The sequence below is a fragment of the Salminus brasiliensis genome, chromosome 15 (genome assembly GCF_030463535.1).
Source record: "Salminus brasiliensis chromosome 15, fSalBra1.hap2, whole genome shotgun sequence".
NCBI classification, from domain to species: Eukaryota; Metazoa; Chordata; class Actinopteri; order Characiformes; family Bryconidae; genus Salminus; species Salminus brasiliensis.
Window position 1 is genome coordinate 2,899,774 of NC_132892.1, and position 17,784 is coordinate 2,917,557.

At 45.0% G+C, this 17,784-nt stretch overlaps 2 protein-coding genes across 5 annotated transcripts in view; both read left to right on the plus strand.

Annotated features, from left to right (window-relative positions):
* The first annotated feature begins 4,491 nt into the window (after positions 1–4,491).
* gtf3c3 (general transcription factor IIIC, polypeptide 3) lies at positions 4,492–13,632 on the plus strand. The gene is made up of 18 exons (XM_072656882.1): positions 4,492–4,679; positions 5,599–5,695; positions 6,562–6,794; positions 6,893–7,016; positions 7,144–7,335; positions 8,224–8,389; positions 8,602–8,749; positions 9,454–9,589; positions 9,681–9,781; positions 9,913–10,084; positions 10,177–10,379; positions 10,468–10,569; positions 10,677–10,812; positions 11,142–11,367; positions 11,452–11,642; positions 12,248–12,372; positions 12,631–12,783; positions 12,952–13,632. Exons 1-18 carry the CDS (start codon positions 4,581–4,583, stop codon positions 13,072–13,074), a joined length of 2,727 nt encoding a protein of 908 aa, XP_072512983.1. The 5' UTR covers positions 4,492–4,580; the 3' UTR covers positions 13,075–13,632.
* A 1,000-nt stretch (positions 13,633–14,632) lies between these two features.
* Positions 14,633–17,784, plus strand: part of hecw2b (HECT, C2 and WW domain containing E3 ubiquitin protein ligase 2b) — a 47,510-nt gene continuing 44,358 nt past the window's right edge. For all 4 annotated transcript variants that reach the window (XM_072656672.1, XM_072656674.1, XM_072656673.1 and 1 more), the window contains exon 1: positions 14,633–15,126. The gene's annotated coding sequence lies outside the window, so the exon portion shown is untranslated. The remainder of the gene's footprint in view (positions 15,127–17,784) is intronic.

A 17,784-nucleotide genomic window follows, 5' to 3' on the forward strand; every position in this document is an offset into this window, starting at 1 on the left:
TCAACTATAAATTACATTTATTAAAATGTGTGAAATTCCCTTCCATATATGTCCTATCACTGATAGTCACCCTGTATCTTCCTGTATATGGATTCAATGTGTATATTTATATATTCACAATATCAATATTTATATATATTATATATATATATAAGTTCAATATAATCTGGTATTTTATTCTCCTGGGCCCAGATTCCTTCAACCACTGCTGAAAACCCACTGAAGCAGATGTACAATGCACAATATTAGGCAGGTGTTTTTAATGTTTTGGCTGATCTACAGTGGAGATGAATGATATTTAATCAATATACAGAAAAATGTTCTGTAATTATGTTACTAATCATTTATTGACTCTAACAAACACACCAGACTGAAGATCACACTGGAGGTCAGACTAAAGGTCAGACTGGAGATCAGACACACACATATATATATATATATTTATATATATTTACTTCTTAATAATAGCAATTAAATAATTCATCAATAAATTTGCTCTTAATGTGAAGATTGTTGTGAAAAACATGAAGCACCTTTATTTATAAGAATGTATTTAATCAAAGGCCTGATCTGGTATGTGGTCTGAATACAACAGCACTGGTCTTAATGTTTTGGCTATATTACAGCTCAGCATGGAACATGTGAAATGTGCAATGTGCTCTCGGCTTGGGTACAGCATCTCACCAACATGCTGAAGCGGACCAGTCCACAGTACTGTAGTATATGTAATTGTCCAGCTGATGGCGCAGTTGACACTGAACCATTTCTATGCTGTGTGTCCAAATGTTTGTGGACACCCCTTCTAATGAATGCATCCAGCATTGAGCTGTGGAGCAGTGGAACTAACTGTGTTCTCTGGAATGATGGACTGCGCTTCAAACAATACTGTTGGGATGAGTTGGGACACCAGGGGGCGCAGCATTGGAGAACAAGCATTAGGAGGATTCCAGCTCCTAGACAACAGCTAACAGATGCCTGTGCTGACCAGCATTACAGTAGGAGGGATGAAGGAAGGGAGTGCCATCAACCCACCCCTGAGAAAGAAAGGCTAATTGTGCTCCCTCAGACTTCGGCTGCTGATGCTCTGGGATTCGAGCCTGCGGCCCTTGGTCTTAGTCCACTGGAGCACTCGGAATGAGAGGCCCTTGGGCACGCCTTACATGTCACTCTGTTTGCTAATGCTTCTCTGATTTGCCCGCCCATGTAAACGTCATTAAAATGCTTCCGGCCTTCAGATCATTCAGGTCTGCTTTTTTTTTGTTCGTTCCATAAATGATTTTTTATAGACGGAGCCTTTAAAGAGGTTCGCTGACAAAAGTATCTTAACCCTCCTGCTATGTTAGGGGTCAAATTGACCCGTTTTAAAATAGTTTAAATTAGTTTATATTTTTTCTGCTTGTCTTAATTAGTGTAATCATCATATAATATGAAAATGGTTCATCTCACATATTTACAACCACCCCTCCACATAGATACTGTTCGGGTCAATTTGACCCAGCAGTCAAACTGGAGGTAAAAGGGTGTCAGACCAGCTGCCACCTACCAGTCCGACCACCACCACCCATACCAGACCAGCGGCTCACCCTCCTACCACTCCTACCACTGCTACCTGTTTAATGACCATGTTCAAACCTAAATGGACTCTTAACTGTCTGCCACTAATAATATCACCACTATTAACTATCTACACCATGATTATTATATTATGATTATGATCAGAGCAGTTCAACAGTATAGTAATTTTTATCAATAATTTATCAATAGTTCTGATCAGAGGAGGATGGATCGGGTCCGACTTTTGAGTCTTGGTTCCTCTCAAGGTTTCTTCCTCCAGCTCTGAGGGAGTTTTTCCTTGCCACTGTCGCCGTTGGGGCTCACTGGGGGGCTTTGATCCTTCATGTCTTACGTTATTTCTTTTTTGTCTCGGTCTTTTACTAATGACTAATTATGTAAAGCTGCTTTATGATGACAACAGTTATAAAAAGCTCTACAAATAAATCTGACTTGACAATTTGGGTCAGGAGCTTCTAAAGAGAAAGCTCACAATGGTCAGAACTGTCCGAAAGAACAGGGCTGAACTCCCTGCTGAGTGAATTATCCTAATTGACCCATTACCTGTTAGAGGTGAGGAACACCACTGCACTAAATATTGATAGAATAATTAGTAATGGAGTTAGTAATGAAATATTCACACTGCTTGTTGGGATTTTTTTGGATAATTAAACATGCACCGGGTCAAACTGACCTGGGAACACCATTGCAGTTCCTGACAAATGAACATAACAGGAGGGTTAATCAGAACTGGAAAATATCCCTCTTCAATATTTGCTTCCCCTTTGTTGCAGCAGGCGACTACTAGTGGGGCGAGGTAGCTTCTCAGGTGGAGAGTGGTATGCACTCCATACCATTAGAGGTGTGGCCTCTCGGGGTGGAGTGCCTGGCTTTGGCTATAATCCTCTACTCTTTTCACAGGGGGCTCTAAAGAACTCAGCCTGAATGCAGCACCAGTTCCTTTGGGTCGGGCAGGGATTTCTGAGCAGAATTTTCAGGTTTGTATTTGGTCCGGTTGTACACAGTGCCCCGTTCCCATCATTTCAGGTCTCAATGAGAGGACCTGAGAGTTAAGAAGGTCGTTGTTGTTTTGGAGACTCCAGTTTGTTGCCATCCAAGAACTTGAACATTAAGCATTTGGTCAGCAGCTATGGTCAGCAGGTGCTAATGGAAAGGTCTTCCGCCACACATCCCCAAAGATCAGCAGCTGAAATGCTTCAGGAGACATGAACAGCCAGCGTCGACTCATTCTCCCAAACGAACTGCAGCATTCCTTTAGTTCTCCTCTGTGGCAGCATGGGAAACTAGGTCACTGTGACGAGGCCTACCTGAAACCCCCCTGCCACGACATCCTAACTACGGTGGTTCCCCGTTCCCCAGTGTCCCCAGTGACAAAAGATATGGTCACCCAAGGATGAAACATTTTCTAAGATGATGATAATGATGATGATCAGCAAGTGTCTCCAAACTTTTGACTGGTATGGATGACTGATGCCCACACAGCAGGCATCAGGCTATCTGGCGGAGTAGCTGAGCTGTGGAGGAACTTGAGGAATGAGCCGTGCTGGAAGCTCAGTGAAGGCGGTCTGAGACACCCAGAGCGTAGTCTGGGAGATGGTGGTGGGGCTACAAAATAAGTAGGCAAGCCTGGCTCCACCTCTTGTCTCTGAAATTTATAAATGACTATTTACATATTTTTTTTATTGGTAACTTGAATGTTTCACAAATGGAAATGCACAGGGACTTTTATTTTAGAAAATAAATGAAGATAAATATTAAAAATAACGGAGAAAAAAATATGACTAGATCTGATATAAGATCTGAATAAGTAAATTAGACGGTTGGTGGAAAACCAGAGATGAAAAGTGGCATTTTGTCTAATACCCTGCTTAACCACTGGGGGGCCGCCCAGAAAACACTAAGCAAGCTGCCAGTGGAGCACAAGCTTTGCTGTTAGTAGCCCAACACTGTCCTCCACCCAGCCAGCATGCTCATGTGGGGCTCGTATGGGTGAAGCGTTGGTTAGGGGGGTTCACGGTGGGCATGGGCTCTGGGTGGGTTTGTATCATTTGGGCTCCTAATCTCATATGGGTCCTATCTAGGCCTTATATGCAGTGTACAACCCAGATGGGGCCCATGTTTAAGCCCTCTTGGTCCAATTACTGACCCTGGTGGGCATCATTGGTGGGGCCAACATTGGAGAAACCTGAGGAGCAAACGTTCTGGTTCCCAGTCGGGCTTCCCATACAGGCCCCACATAGGTCATGTTATTTGGTTTGCTTTCAGGGACCCAGCATTAAACCTTGTTTAATTCTTTAAGGTGGAATGGAGAGTTAGCATTAGAACCTTTAGCTTTAGCTGCTAATCAGTTCAAATAAAGCTCTGATTTAATTCTCCTCACTGAATTAATCTCACAGATGACCTCTGTCTGGCTTTAGAAATAAAATGAGAAAATGATCTGCAGCAGTTGAGAATCATGTCTTTTAAATCTGGACGCCAGGTGGCGCTCTGCTACTGCAAACCGAATCAGATCAGAACATCCTTCAACGGATTAAAATAAATAAATAAATATAAATATATGATAAATATGATATTATTACTAGTAAACACATATATTTGATATCTGAAATATTTTTAAAATCTCATTTAACAAAAAGATTGGTTGGTATTGTGGTACTGGCCTGCAGTGTTGATGTGTTGCTGCTAAACAACTAAAAATAAATAAATATATTATATATATATATTGTTTATTTTTTTATTTATTTATAAATAATCGAAAAAAAGCTTATCGAAAAAACCGAGCTTCCTACTAAATAAATAAATGGGACTTTTATCGTGGCGTTCACGTTCGCTCATCTGCTAAATACGACATTCCCGTGGCCGCAGCAGAGCTGAGCGGGGACTCTTATTTTGACAGGCGGCAGCACGCAGCTGTGGCGGAGTGTCTCCAGAGCCGCAATGCTGAAGAACGTGCTGGTTTTAAAGAAGCTATAAATCAAATCGATCGATTAATTGATTTGTTTTGAATAATGTCGGAGTCCAGCCCTGAACTCAACGACTACCTGGAGGGGAAGATCTCCTTCGAGGAGTTTGAAAGACGGAGGGAAGCAAGAAAAACGAGGATAAAGGTAGAGCGGATGTAAACAGACTGGGGGGGGATAGTGAAGCTGTGCAGCAGCAGCAGCAGCAGCCTCTGCTCTACTGAAGAGGGCTTTACACACCAGCTAGAAAGTTGCTGTGAGGATTTCACTGCATTCAGCCCCATGAGATAGAGCATCAGTGGAGCTCCAGCCCTCCTGGGGGGCTCAGTGCTGGGGGGCTTTATACACCCCTCTACTAGGCCACTCTTGACACTTTGCTCATTAAAGGAGGGGTGTCTGGATACTTGTGGACATTTGGGCAGAACCACTGATATTGCGGTTTAGCATTGCTGTGAGGATTTGATTGCATTCAGTGACAAGTGATGATCTAGCTGGTGTGGATAGAGCTTCACCACCATCATTCCAGTGAACCCAGTTCCTCCACTGCTCAACAGCTCAGTGCTGGGGGGCTTTATACACCCCTCTACTAGGCCACTCTTGACACTTTGGGGTCACATGGTGACCTTGCTCATTAAAGGAGGGGTGTCTGGATACTTGTGGACATTTGGGCAGAAACCTCAGATCCCTTTGTCAGTGAAGAACCACTGATATTGCGGTTTAGCATTGCTGTGAGGATTTGATTGCATGCAGTGACAAGTGATGATCATCCCCCCACCCCCCCCAAACCCTCAACCCCTCATCATCCCCATTGGATATAGCTTCACCACCATCATTCCAGTGAACCCAGTTCCTCCACTGCTCAACAGCTCAATGCTGGGGGGCTTTATACCCCCCTCTAGCCCACCCCTGGCATTAGGCATGGAGCCAGTAGGAATCCTCTTTTTTTTTTTTACAGGGACTAAGCAAGCTGTGTAGGTGCATTGAATCTGTACAAATGTTTATTTTCCTCACAAGCAAATGTAAAATGTGTGGATTTGAGTTTGATTGAGTGGTGCTGTCATTCCAGGAGGAAGTAGGCGATGGCTCTGATGAAAACGAGGCTGTCGAGCTGTACGATGCCATTCCAGGCACTTCCAAACAGATTCCCAGAGTGGCTTGGACAGGTTAGTATGGATTATAGAATGGATATGCCATTATGGAGCACAAATGGTGGGCAGTGCTTTTAGAGAGGCCTCAAAAGGTCACACTTATGGTTTTTGAGTCACTGATCAGATCTTTTTTTTTTTTTTTTTGGATCAACAAAAACAGGGAACAAATGTGAGACAGTAATTTTAGCTTTCAGTTTGGAAGTATTTTGTGTTGCTGCTTCGTTTGTATTGGTGGCTTTTATTTTGACACAGTCTGTTTGTAGTAGTGGCTTTTATTATGACACAGTTTGAAGTAATGGCTTTCTTGACACTGTTTTTATTAGTGACTTTTATTTTGACACGTTCAACATGTGGCTTTTATGTTGACATGATCAATTTGTTTCAATTTGTCACTTATTTTGACAGTCTGTTTGTATTAGTGGCTTTTAATATGACAATCTGTATTATGGGCTTTTATTTTGACTCTTATAATTCATTTGTATTGGTGGCTTTTTTATTGAGACAGTTTGTTTTTGTATTAGTGGCTTTTATTTTGACATGGTCAATTTGTTTCAATTAGTCACTTATTATGACAATCTGTTTGTATTAGGGGCTTTTATTTTAACAATCTGTGTGTATTAGGGGCTTTTATTTTGATACAGTCTGTTTGTATTATTGGCTTTTATGTTCGCACAGTTAGTTTGATTGTTTATCAGTGGCTTTAAGTTTGACGCGGTCTGTTTGCATTAGGGACTTTTATTTTGACAGTCTTGTAATTCATTTGTATTACTGGCTTTTATTTTGACACAGTCTGTTTGTTTTTATTGGTGGCTTTTAATCACACCATGTTTTGAGGCGTCTACGAGACGAGCCATGTAACCAGGTTGCCTTTCACCTGACAGGCAGCACTGAGGAGGGAGTCAGCCCGTCTGTCCAGAAGGCCTTTGCCTCCATGCTTGGGGAGGACCTCGAGGAGATGGAGGATGACGACATGGACGAGGACGACGGGGAGTGGAGAGAGATTGGCGAGGACGAAGCCGACGACGACGATGCTGGCGGCGGCAGTGGAGTCACGCCAGGGGACGTGTTTGCCCTGGAGATGGAGCTCAACCGGGAGAACAAGAAGATGATGAAGGTTTGATCTACATGGACTTTAACTTTCCCGTGTCCAGCGCTCTCGAACCAGCAGTTCTTCATGCTGGTGTATCTGCTGTTTCCGTGTTTGGTTTTCAGGAACGACGCCCCCGCAGTAAGCTCCCTCGCGCCCTCAGAGGGTTAATGGGCGAGGCCAACATCCGCTATGCTCGAGGAGACAAAGACGACGCCATCCTGATGTGCATGGAGATCATCCGCCAAGGTCTGTTAGATCTTTTTCAATGCCTGGCTTTGCCATCAGCAGCCGGAGTCGGGGGGAGCACAAGCTCTGGACGCGACGGGTGCTTCTGAGGCTGTCAGGTAAGACGTGCTTCTGCTGTGCTTTTCAGCTCCCCTGGCGTACGAGCCCTTCTCCACGCTGGCGATGATCTACGAGGACCAGGGCGACATGGAGAAGGCGCTGCAGTTCGGCCTGATCGCGGCGCACCTGAACCCCAGCGACTGCGAGGAGTGGGTCAAACTGGCCGACATGTCCCTGGAGCAGGACAACATCAAGCAGGCCATCATCTGCTACACCAAAGGTCAGCTCTGGCAGAGTGGAGACCACCACAAGAAAGCATGGACAGCGCAACCGCTCTTAAAAGTGAAGCTCCGCCCATCCACATGTTTCAATGCCAAAACTCCACCCACTTTCCTTCTCATTTTCCTCCGCTGAACTCTTTCTATCTCTAGTTTCATTTTCTTAAGTTCCAACAGAGTTTTTTTTCTGTGCTGTTATTGGCTAATATGGGCTCTTATTATTCAGCTGAGTTGTAAAAAGGCGGGGCTAGACTTGAATTGATTGACAGTCTTGGCTGGAAGAGCCCGCATGGCGCCGATTACATAGCCCAGCCAACATGCTCATATTAGGGGCTCGCATGGGTGGAACGTGGGCTAGGTGGGTGCCTGAGTGGGCCTGAATGGGCCCTATCTTTATAGCCCATCCTAATTTCACATGGGTCCCATCTAGGCCCCGTATGCAGCGTACAAGCCAGATGGGGCCCATGTTTAACCTGTCCTCGTCCCATCACTAACCCTGATGGGCATCCATATGTGGGGCCATTATGTAACCCATGGACAAAACTTTCTGGTGCCCGGTTAGGCTACCCATACAGGCCATACAGGCTATCTGGCGGAGTAGCTGAGCTGTGGAGGAACTTGAGGAATGAGCAGTGCTGGAAGCTCAGTGAAGGCGGTCTGAGACACCCAGAGCGTAGTCTGGGAGAAGGTGGAGGGGCTACAAAATAAGTAGGCAAGCCTGGCTCCACCTCTTGTCTCTACAGTGCAGACTCTTGTTGCAAATTTGACAACATGGCGTCCATGTTTTTTACAGTCATTGTCCAAAAAATATGCTAGCAGTTAGCAGTTAGCATTGTGCAGACTGGATTTCGACCGTTAGCTGAAAGTCCTGCGTTCCTTTGTTTTCTCAGCAATTAAGTACGACCAGAGTAACGTGCGCTACCTGTGGGAGCGCTCCAGCCTCTACGAGCAGGTGGGCGAACACAAGCAGGCCATGGACGGCTACCGCCGCATTCTCAGCCTGCTGCCCCCTACTGACGGAGAGCACTTCATGCAGCTGTCTCGTGACATGGCCAAGTAAGACACACTCACACACACGGGTTCTCGGGTGCAGTGGTACAGCCAACCTGTAGGCAGTGGCTAAGATTAGCTAAAATGAGCATTGTGCTACCTAGCTTAGCAGGCTAAATAATGCAAGACTCCAGCCAGCTTGCTGTTAACCGCTTGGAAATTTTTTTTTTTTTTTTTTTTTATGTAAATCTGTGTCTGTGTGGTGTTTGTGAGCTTAGGAGTTACTATGAGAGCAACGAGTTACCCTCGGCTATTGGCGTGATGGAAGAAGCCCTGGACCGACACCCCGAGCTGGTCAGCCACGAGTGCGTTAACATGGCGGCCGAGCTTTACATCGCCAACCACCAGTATGTCAAAGCCTTAGAGGTGAGTGGAAACGCACTGTGCACCTGAGCCATCTGGTTTCCTCTAGTCGCCCTTAATAGACATGATCCTCAGGTGCTGCAGATGAACTTCTTATTTTTTCGTAAAGCCAAAACAAAAGCTGAAGCTGGTTCTAATGCTAACTCTCCATTCCACCTTAAATACTGCTGCAGCCACAGTGAGTGCATTTCAGCAGCAGAGCATCACTGCTGCGTTATTTAAGGTGGAACAGAAAGTTCGCTGAAGAGGAAGTCTGGACTCTGGAATTCTGTGTGGTTAGAAGCCAGACTATGGTGGAAGTGCTCTGTTCTACCAGCAAGAGAACCACACTCCTTTCTGTGGTTCTAAGAAGGCTAATGCTAATGCAGACACACTAAGTGATCAGACTGTAGTCTGATGGAGGTCAGATATTGGTCAGGTAGGTCAGATATTAAGAGAATAGAGTTTAAAACAGTTGTTACTCCAAACAAAGTAGATCAAATTAGATTAGACTTTAGTCTGATTTTAGAAACTGGTACTAAAGTAGTGATTTTACTGGGGTTTACTGCTGTGGATTAGCACAGTTGCAGGGCTGTATTATTTATAGAACCACAAAGATCGGATTGGATGAATCCGATCTTTGCGTTAAGAGACTTGGATTAGAAAAAAAAAAGTAATAATAAATCATTATAAATAATTTAGAACCCCCTTATTTGTCACTGACCCAGGCCTTGATCAAGTTTTGTGACATCACACTGAAGAGAGAAGTAACCAAGCAAGAGCCAATGGAGCAGACTGACATGAGAACCGAGGGCGAGGAAGAACCGAGGGATGAGAAGAAAGAAGAGATGGCCGAGGTGAAGGGTAAGAGACTGCAGAGACTGACTGACCAGCCTGCACCAGCCTGTTGTGGAATTAGACAGTGTCGCATGAATGTGTCTGCTTGCATTTGTAGGAGAGGTTCTGGAGGTCGTGGTGCCTGACGAGGTTCCGGTAGATATCAGGGTGAAGCTGATGGTTTGCCTGATCCACCAGCATGTCCTCAGACCCCTGGATGTAAGTACTATAATTTTTTTTTTATTATTAAAAATCTGCATCAGGATGCAGGAGCAGGTGGTTCATGATCTGTGCATAAATATGATCTTCACCATAAGGGGTTTCCACTCTCTCTCTCGCTCTCTCTGCAGCCCATGCTGACGTCTCTGATGGAGCAAAGCCCGGAGGAGATGGGTGACCTGTACCTGGATGTGGCCGAGGCCTTCATGGACGAGGGGGAATACAACTCCGCCCTGCCCCTGCTGTCTGCCCTGGTCTGCTCGGAGAGATACAACCTAGCCGTGGTGTGGCTCCGTCACGCAGGTGCGTTTACCTGCATCCCCTATTAGTCCTTTGCGATCCAGTGAATTGCGCTCTGAGAAATGCTTAATAATAATAAACGATGCGCTGTCCAGAGTGTCTGAAGGCCCTGGGGCATTTGGAGGTGGCGGTGAAGAGCTACAGTAAGGTGGTGGAGATGGCCCCGCTGCATCTGGAGGCACGCCTGGCTCTGTCCACCCTGCAGCAGCAGCTGGGCAGGCCCAACTGCGCCCTGCAGGCGCTGGAGCCCATGTATGACCCCGACACGCTGGCACAGGACTCCTCAGCCGCACAGCAGGTGTGTGATCATGCATGCGTTTGCCGTTATGACTGTGATCATGATGTCCTGTAATGTTGCTCAGAGCAGGGGTGTCCTGTCGTTTTAGGAGCTGAAGTTGCTGCTGCACCGCTCCACGCTGCTCCGATGTCAAGGCCGAATTGTGGACTACATAGACGCTCTGCTCACCATGCTCTCTATGCTGCTTAAGGTTGGCCTCTCTAACTCACTCTCTCTGTCTCTTTAAGCATGATCTTTCCTGTAAAACGTGGAAATTAAGCTGGTTCTTCTGCTTTTTGTTCCTCTCCTCTCCTGTAGGTGGCGATGGTGAGAGCTCAGGTGTGTCTGATAGCCAGCACCTCCTCTGGAACCAGGCACCTGCGTCTGATCAAAGTGTCCCGCAACAAGCTGTCGGAAATCGAGGACCAGGAGGCAGCTTACTTGGACGTGACGGGTAGCTCTTTATTTCTGCTCTGTTTAAGACGAACATTAAAGCAGCCATATGTAGCATTTTCACCTTGAAGTCGCAGCTTCAAAGTCATTGTGAAGCTCCACTGACTGTAACGGGGAGAGTAGCGTTGCTGCCGTTGCTTCTCCTGGCTCGGCAAATTACACTTCTGGTCTGTAGGGGCAGTCCAGAAGCAAGACATGCCAGTTTTCCATAGTGTTGCTTTAATTTGTGGACGCCTATCAAAGACTTTATAGCATTGTGATTAGCTCCTCCCACCTTGAAGATACATCATCAGAACTGGGGTAATGATCGCTGTGTGTGCGTGTGTGTAGGCAAGACCAGCGTACTGTCTCGGGAGGACTGGTGGAGGCTGCTGCTGGAGTGTCTGGAAGCCCTGTGTGAAGAGGAGCGCTTTGCTGAGGCCGAGCTGCTGGTCGACTCCTCGCTGGAATTCTACTCCTTCTACGACGACCGGGCCAAGCGCAAGGAGCTGGAGTACCTGGGCTTGTCCGCCGCCTTCTTGGACCGCAATTTCCGCAAAGCCTACGACTACATAAGGTCTGGGTTCGGTCTTTGGTAGTGTGATGGAGTCATTCAGGTGTTTCAGCAGGAGCTTCAGTTAAGAGCGTGTTTGTGTCTCAGGTTGATGCTGATGTCCAGCGTGGAGAGGGATCAGTTATGGAACGTCTTCAACCAGGTGACGCTGCAGTCGCAGGACGTGCGGCACCACCGCTTCTGCCTGCGCCTCATGCTGAAAAACCCAGAGAACCACGCGCTCTGCCTCCTGAACGGACACACCTCGCTGGTGTCGGGAACGTTTAAGCATGCCCTCGGTATACCTACATTTGTGCTGATCGCCTTTTTGGGCCAGACCACAATGTAGCCCAAACTATTTTACACGTATCAACACTATAGGCCTAGTACTAGCCCAACTGCAGCCTTGTATTAGTCCATTATTAGACAACTCAACAGGCTCAACAGTGAACTAAACCTGGCCCAACATCGGCCCAACATGGGACCAATACTGGCCTGACCTCGGACAGCTATTGGTTCAACAATGGCCCAAACCTGACCCATTGATGCTATACTTGCCCAGCATTGTCCCAATACTGGTCCAACATTGGCCCAACAGATATACTTGACCATGTTGGCCCAGTACTGGCCCAACTGGGCCATAATATTAATATTTAACAGTACATGTCATTTGACCAGGGGTGACACTGGACATTTTCCCCCTGGCCAGTTATTTGCTGATTGTTGGACCGGTTTCCTAGACGGGGATTAAACCTAGTGTTCGGACAGCATGTTTGGAGATCTGCCGAGTCGGGTTCTCTGGACTGGAGCGTATTATGGAGGAATTGTGTGGGGCAGTGTACATCACCTGTCCCCGTTCTTAATGCCAGTGTTGTCCATGTCTCTCTCTCTCTTTTCTGAGCAGGTCAGTACATGCAGGCCTTCAGGAATCAGCCGTGTAACCCCCTGCACAGCCTGTGCGTGGGCCTAACCTTCTTCCACATGGCCTCGCAGAAGTTTGTCATGAAGAGACACCCGCTAGTACTGCAGGTATGTGATATCTGGGACGTGTTTGTCCCAGGGGGATTGACATCTGTTTGGGTGTGGGGTGTGAGATCACCCCTATTTATGCATCGAGAACATATAGCTACTGACTGGGTCCACCAGCTCAGTAAATATCCAGCCGAGAGCAGCTCTGTGGTCAGAAACTGACCACTGATGAAGAGCTAGAGAAGGACTAGCGCAGCTTATGGATCCACAGATGAGCTGCTCACCACTGCTCTCTCTCTCTCTCTACCGTCTCCTCAGGGTTTCTCTTTCCTGTGGCGCTACGTGGACCTCCGAGGTCACTGTCAAGAGAGCTTGTACAACGTGGGTCGGGCTCTGCACCAGCTGGGTCTAACCCACCTGGCCATTCACTACTACCAGAAAGCCCTGAGCTTCCCTCCGCTCAAACTGGAGGTGAGTAGAGCAGCGGCTCCTTCACTCAGCTCAGAGTCATGGTGGAGCATCTCTATTGGTCCGTTTGGCAAAAATGCAGAAAAACAAGAGAATTGTGGGACAGCTAATGAAGGACAGCCTTGTTATTAACATGTAATAATAACACCTTTCCATCACTGTGTTCTGAAGGGGATTGACGAAGATCAAGTGGACCTCCGCAGAGAGATCGCCTACAATCTCTCACTCATATGCCAGGCCAGCGGCAACAAGGAGATGGCCCGCTACTATATCTACACCTACTGCACTGTCTGAAGAGTGTGTGTGTTTGTATTTGTGTGTGTGTGTGTGTGTTTACTATGGTTTCACAACAGGGTCTACACAAACACTGTAGACCACTGCAGCGGCATTACTGGAGCTTTTACCCGTGTTCGTGTCCCTGCTAGGGTAAAAGTGGGTCCACTACCCCAGAATATCCAAATGTGTCTCTGTGTCTCTGTGGTCAGAAATTGACCCCTGATGAATCAACAGATGAGCTCTGGCATGTTCTGGAGCATGTGACCCCTGCAGCAGTGTAACTGGGGTATTCCAGACATGAGGGTCACGGCTAGGTTGAGACAACAGTGGCTCGGTGGTCAAAAATGAGCGTTGAGATATAGATAGATATATATATATTATGGATTATTATATAAGTACATCACATGGTATTACTATAGATCATCTTTTTGAGGGGTGTGTGAGAGCGAGAATGTGTGTTTCCGTAATGGGTTACACACAATACCATGTAATATAGCTGTAATGAGTGCGGTATACATAAAATATCTTTTCTACAGATGTATTTTTTTTAAATAAAGCTATTTAATATTGTTAATATTAATTTTGTGGGCTGTATTTGTACCTAGCCAAACATTTACGTCTAAAAAAAAAACGTTTGTACGTCTCAGGTCAGAACCAACCGACATTAACAGGCCCAGAGTGTGCCAAGGAAATGTTGCCCACACCAGTACACCACCGACTCCAGCCTGCACTGTTTGGGTCCTTGGATTCATGCGGTTGGCACCAAGAAAATTCCGCCCCTGCCATCTGTGTGCCTCAGCTGAAATTGACGGTGCTTCAGTCCAGGCCAGTTTCGGTGAGCCTTTTCCTTTTGCGGCCTCAGCTTTCTGTTCTTGGCACAGGTGGAACCTGAAGTGGTCTTCTGCTGTCGTAGCACATCTGCCTGGAGGGTTTTTGATGCGTTGTGCTTTCTGAGATGCTCACCATGATTGTAAAGAGGGATCCTCTTTCGCTCCGCTCAAACCAGTCGGGCTGGTATCTGCACTGCATCTTTTATGCACTGGCTATTATAGTAGATGTGTAGGTGTTTACGTGTTCCTAATAAAATGCAACATATGACATATTGATGCATATTAATATATTTGGGTATTCTTTTATACATTCAGGCACATTTTTGATAGGGTACTATTCATTGGGTGCACTTCATCAGTGTGACCACAAGGGGTCTCCAGAGTACAGCTAATCAGCCTTGTGTGAAGCCTGTGTGAGAACACCACTAATAATAAACATTGTTAAAATCTGTAAATTAACGTGTTTACTGCCTTTAAAATCTAATTATATTTTTTAATTTTAATATTAATGTCTCCTACTATATCTCCTAGAATACATTTTACACTACATACAGCCTGTTTTGTGTTTTTTAAGTGGTGCATTAGGTTATAGTCACAACTGATGAGTGTAAATAAAATGATTTTATTTTTTGGATCCAAATAAAAAAATATGAATGAAATATTTATGCTATTAAACATCTTCCAAGATTCCCTGGTTTATCCCCCTCCTCCGGTCGACGCCTCCCCTCGCAGTGAGCTCATCCAGCACCCAAAACGAAAGCTGGAGCTGAGGAGCTCCAGCTAGAAGAGCCCGTCCGTCCATCCATCCATCCACCGCCCCCCCGAAACACATCTCCGGTTCCACCCATGCTCGTCGGCCGGTCACCGCGGAGCTCCGAGCCTCCGTCGGGCCCGAAGGGAGACCGGAACGCGGCGGATGAGGATGAAGAGAGAGAGAGAGCGTCCTGAAAATGCTGTAAATGAATAAGGCATGAGCTCGGCGGTGGCCAGCCTGGCTCCGGGGCTCAGGCCGACCCAGCGCAGTCGGTGGTGGTGGTGGTGGTGTTGTTGTCGTCGTCTTCGCTTCGCCCAGCGGTCAGACCGCCTCGCTCCTCGCACGCAAGCCGCCTGAGCAGCGCTGCACCCCGGCTCGTTTTCTGAGGAGCCCCGCGGGGACGGGCCTCGGCCCACAGGTGAAGACTACGGCGTTTTGGAGCGTAAATAAGAGATTACCGACGTGTTTCGCCGGTGTGGTTAAACGGTAAGTGATGGCTGTCGTCCTCCCTGTTTGACGGTAATGCGGTGTTTACATGGTGCTGATGGCGGCGGACGGGTACCGCTGGACGGGTACCGCTGGACGGCAGGATTGGCGTTGGTGGGCTTTTCTTTGTACGTGGAAAAAATAAAGCAACAGCCCGTTAAAACGAGCTTTAACGATATAAACGAAGGATTAAACGTTTTAAAGGGAGGCTTCAGGCTACAGGTCCCCGTTTTCGTGTCTATATAGGGGCCAAGTTCACACCAGCCGCGGCTCCAGCCTGTGGGTTGCCTAGGCTGGGCTGAGGCAGAGCCGTCCCCGCTCCCCCACACCTGGGTCGGCTCGGTGGCTCCCAGACAAAGCCCCAGGAGAGAGAGAGAGAGAGGGGAGGGAGACCACCAGGGTCCCAATGGACAGCATTCAGCACAAGTCTGGGGGTCATAGCACCCCCCATTCACTGACCTCAGGCTGGTCTTAGGCACCACCAGTGGACCAGAACCACCTGGCTTCAGGTGTGGAAGGCCAGGTACAGGGCTTTGGGTCCAGGAGGTGATTCAGTTACCATTTTTTTAATTTAGAAGATTTTTAAATTTAGTATCTGGACAAAGAAATTGTTTTAAAATTGTATTTAGTATTAGATAATAATATTAAATATTAATAATAGAATAATAGAGTTTCTTCAGTATCTGACTTTAAAATCTTAGTAATATGAAAATAATCACGTTCTCTGAACGTTAAATTAATATCACAAAATAATTTCATATTATGTCAAAATAAAGACATATTTGCACATTTTTGCCTTCGTAGCTGGAATTATTTTCTTTATTATTTTTTTTATTTAATATCTGGACAAGGACATACGATATATATTATAATAAGATATTTTCTTAAATATTTTATAATTTTACATAATATGAAAATAATCATGTTCTCAGAACATTTAATTTATATTTTAAAAATATTATGTCAAAATAATACCATATATTGTCACATTTTTGCTTTAGAATTTTTTTATTTAGTATCTGGACAAAGACAATGTTAAAATTGTACTTAATTTATCATAATAAGAGAGTTTCTTGAATTTCCGATTTTAAAATCTTATTAATTTTAGTAATGATCCAGTTTCACATTTTGTTTTACATTTTTTGCTGGACTAGCTAGAATTATTTTCTTGTATTTTTAAATTTAGTATCTGGACAAAGACAGTGTTTAAGTTGAACTTAATGTATCATAATAATAGAGTTTCTCCAATATCTGACTTTAAAATCTTAGTAATGATGCAATTTCATAATTTGTACATAATATGAAAATAATCACACTCTCAGAACATTTAATTAATATCACAAAATAATTAAATATTATGTCAAAATAAAGACATATTTTCACATTTTTGCTATAGTAGCAGTAGTATTTATTTTCTCAATTGTTTTGATTACATTTAGGATCTGGACATAGACATACGTAATATGTCATTATAAGATATTTTCTTGAATATCTGATCTTAGTAATAACCCAATTTCACACAATATTTTACATTATATCAAAATAATCACATCAATCTCAGAACATCGAAAGTCTCAAAAAATATATTTATGACTTATTTACTAAAAATACTGACTTTATGTTTCAGAACAGTTTATTATTTTATATTTTTGTGATGAAGTGTGTAAATATAGATATTGATATGGAGACCTACTGCCTCAAACTTGACTTTTTTGACTATAATGATAAATGATTAATATTATTTTGACAAAATTCTGACTGAGTTTGGTCGATTTTGACTTAATATCTCAAAATAATGACTTATGTTATGATCAATGAACTCAGAATTTTGACTTAGTATCTTTTTTAAATGTTTGATTTTGTACCTCATTAATGATTTTAATGATTTTGGCTTAGAACTATTCGTTAAATAGGCCAGCGCTTTGAGAATTGGGCCTTTTTGAGACTTCTAATGCGCTGCTGTTGTGCTCCTGCCCCTGACAGATTTCCTAAAAACATGCGTCTTTAAGGAACCAAAAGTGGTTCCCCTACGGCAGCACTCTACGGCAGAACCATTTGCAGCACATTTCTGATTTGCTGAAACGTCCGAACGTGGCACCTTCCCTCTGGAGCCGTGCCCAGTCACAAGCACCTCTACCTTTATGGGGTAGATATGCAGCTTTAATGGTTTCTTTTGTTTTGCATTATTCAACAACAGTTGAAAAGAAGGGGACGCCTTTGATTGGTCCACAGAAATAGATGGGTAGAAGACTCGGATGTGGAAAATGAGCCAGTTGAACAGTGTCATTTTTCTTTAGGGATATACAATCATCAGGCTGTACCTCATACTGGTCTTCTGTTGGCTTTAAGGCCTTTACTGGGTGTGGCAAATGAAGCCATGGACCTCTGAACCGCAGGAACCAGCGTGCTATGGTCCACACTTCCTTCCTCAACTCCGACCAGAAGAAGTAGGACCAAAAAGCACAACCTTGGGTATTTTTCTTTTACTAAGGAGTGGCCATGGGATGATACATTGAGGCAGTATAGTGACAAAAGTATTGGGACACCTGCTCGTTCAGAGTTTATCCTGCTTTTGTTGGAGTAACTGTGTCTACTGTCCAGATAAGAAGAAGAAGAAGAAGGCTTTCCACTAGATCTACTGGTAGGGGCATTGAATGA

What these genes read in the sequence shown, in the direction of transcription:
- gtf3c3 (XM_072656882.1), top strand. Translation starts at nt 4,581, where the DNA reads ATGTCGGAGTCCAGCCCTGAACTCAACGACTACCTGGAGGGGAAGATC. An exon ending in ACTCCTCAGCCGCACAGCAG is followed by an intron (nt 10,380 to 10,467) that starts GTGTGTGATCAT and finishes CTGTCGTTTTAG; the next exon opens with GAGCTGAAGTTGCTGCTGCA. An exon ending in AAAGCCTACGACTACATAAG is followed by an intron (nt 11,368 to 11,451) that starts GTCTGGGTTCGG and finishes TTTGTGTCTCAG; the next exon opens with GTTGATGCTGATGTCCAGCG.